The following is a 2730-nucleotide window of genomic DNA, read 5'->3' on the forward strand; positions in this document are numbered from 1 at the left end:
GGGGGGGGGGGGGGTCCTGTATACGTTATATCTGTTGCATTACTTCTCCCTATATATGTTTGTTTGTCTGTATAGCCCAAATTAATCAAATCAAATCATCAAAAAATGTCAAAATCAAGATACAAAGTGTGTTGTCACTTTATTGATCACTTTTTATTTAAAGCTGCAATAATCAGTCAATCAACATTTTTCGAGCAAAAAATGCCAAACATTTGCTGGTTCCAGCTGTTCCAGAAATGGGAGCGTTTACTGCTTTTCTTTGTGATATATGCCGGTATAATGAAAATCATTGAGTTTTCAAATCATTTGAAGAAGTCACCTTGGACTGTGGTAAATTAATTTGGCCATTTTTCACTAGTTTTATAGACTAAGTGATTAATCAATAATGAAAATAAACGTATAAAATGTATCAACAGTTTTAATCTCATTTCAGAGCCTCCCTTACAAAGGCAGTATACTTAAAGGACTGAGCCCCGGACAGCACATCACAATCAAAGGACAGGTCAGCACGTATCCTCACAGGTAAAGTGATAACTGATGATATTCACCTCCATCAGAATTTTTTTTTTTAACCACTAATGTAAATTACATTTCCCCTCTGGCAACATTTCCTTTTAAAAAAATGATTTACCTTTTTAATCTATGTTTGTTCCAGTTTTACAGTGAACCTCTGCAACAGCAGGACAGAGAACATTGCTCTCCATTTGAACCCTCGCATGAAGTCCGGCGTGTTCACCAGGAACTCGTACCTGAGTGAGTCCTGGGGTCAGGAGGAGCGGGAGCTGCCCTTTTTCCCCTTCTCCTCAGGGGAGTACTTCGAGGTAGGAACTGCCTACGACTTACCTTTATTTTGAAGGGCTCCTGCTGTCTGCTGATGTTTACCTTGAGTGTGTAATATCTAACCACAAGTTGATCATTAATTACCTCTCTGTACGTTTGTGCGCTCTGTAATGACCGACTTTTTTCTCCGTGTTATTTCTCTTGTCAGATTCTCATCCTCTGTCAGCCCCATCAGTTCAAGGTGGCAGTGAATGGCTCACACTTGTTTGAGTTCAGACATCGGGTGCAGGATCTGAGCAGCATTGACCAGCTGGAGATCATGGGGGACCTGGAGCTCACTGATGTGAAACTGTGGTGACTCGGGACTCCAGACTTACACAGAAACCAGCGTAACAGACACAACAGTTGTGTTTTGGTTATCGATGCTAAATTAGCTTAGCCACAATGAACCACACTATGAATGCTGAAAAAAGGCCAACTCTGTGCTGACTTCAGGCCAGGTTAGTCTTGCAGCAACCATAGGTCGCTGATTTTAAGCTAGTCTAGCATTCTTGGTGACCAGAGACCATGGACAGGCCCTACCATTGAGTATTAACGGCCCACGTTTCCAGCCCTGGCTAGACGACTGATGCATGAGAGTTAGCTGTGCTGGAGCATCAGACTGTGAGCCACCGTGACTGTTTACAGCTGCAAGTTAGGTTTGCATTGGTCCATTTATTACACTGTCTCTAGTGCATCTCTGCTGTAATACGCCCTTAGTGCACTGTATAATTAAAACAGGAAATGTTAATAAGCACTCGAGTGCTGGCTTTGTTTAAATGCCAAAAGAGTCAGCAAATACAAACAATGAATGACACTGAAGGGCTCCATTCTTTGGAGCGAGTCCCATAAAAGGATAATTTACTGTACAGCTAATTTAAAAACAAACAGTTCTGATCATTACTAAATAATTAGTAGTGGTTATACTCTTTCTTTGGAAATTAAAAATGTTTGAATGTATGGTTAAAACAATTTTCACCTGCTTTTTATTTTTACATACAATTTTAATTAAACAGGACTTGCCTACTTTAGGCATGTCCACATTTCTGTGTTTCATACATTGTTTTTTGTTTTTAAATCAGTCTGCTATAAAGGTTGTAATCCTCAGGATTCTTTAACACATGACAGCGTCCCATGCACTTGACATTTAAGTCAATTTAACATGTAATGGTGCAGAAGAACTCAAGCACAGCACAGTACAGGGTCAGTAAAATATAACTATTTCAATAACAAATTACATTTTGCAATCTTTATGCAAGCTATAGAATATAGTAGAATCCTGCATCTGTGACCATCTGTTGTCTCACTGCTCTCCCACTCAATGCTGCAATGATCCGTCCTGCTAATAAAAAAATATGGGATATTTCTTCTCCGGTGTCAATGTTTCATTTTTTTTCGTTTGCATTGTCTGTGTAATTGTTGTAAAATATGTATGAAAACACTTCTCTATGTATCATAAATGATTTAATAACAAATAAATGTGTTACTATTAACTTTTCCACTGTGTAATATGTTGAGATGGTTCACTTTAATTCTGTGTTCATTGATGTGTTTGACCACTAGGGGGCAGCACAATAGGGCATAAAAACAACAACACAAAGATATTTTTTACATTTAAGTTTGTATGGTGAAGGCTTATCCAGCAGAACTGAAGCAACATTAGCATTCATCTAGAGACATGTTAGTCTCTACCTGATGAATGAAAGTCCAATATTCACTCTACTTTTAGCTCTGCTTTGTTCCCCAGCAGCTCCAGAGGAAATACAGGTCTTCAGATAAATGCTGCAACTTCTGCACCAGTCAGTCTTTATGACAGTAAACACATTCTTGCTGTGACTGGAAATGAGGTTGATGAGAATGGACAGAGTGAACCAAAACAGTGAAGTTGTGGGTTGGAAAAAAACAGCAAAG

General features: G+C 39.0%; 1 protein-coding gene across 1 annotated transcript in view; it reads left to right on the forward strand.

The window, feature by feature from the left end:
* LOC118337078 (galectin-8-like) overlaps window positions 1-2714 on the forward strand; it is a 6437-nt gene extending 3723 nt beyond the window's left edge. Inside the window, exons 6-8 of the mRNA XM_035673925.1 lie at window positions 434-522; window positions 656-821; window positions 989-2714. Coding sequence (XP_035529818.1) covers window positions 434-522; window positions 656-821; window positions 989-1138 — 405 coding nt within the window. The 3' untranslated portion in view covers window positions 1139-2714. The remainder of the gene's footprint in view (window positions 1-433; window positions 523-655; window positions 822-988) is intronic.
* Window positions 2715-2730: the final 16 nt, after the last annotated feature.

The sequence above is a fragment of the Morone saxatilis genome, unplaced genomic scaffold (genome assembly GCF_004916995.1).
Source record: "Morone saxatilis isolate NCDOM2014 unplaced genomic scaffold, NCSU_SB_2.0 Contig3, whole genome shotgun sequence".
NCBI classification, from domain to species: domain Eukaryota; kingdom Metazoa; phylum Chordata; class Actinopteri; family Moronidae; genus Morone; species Morone saxatilis.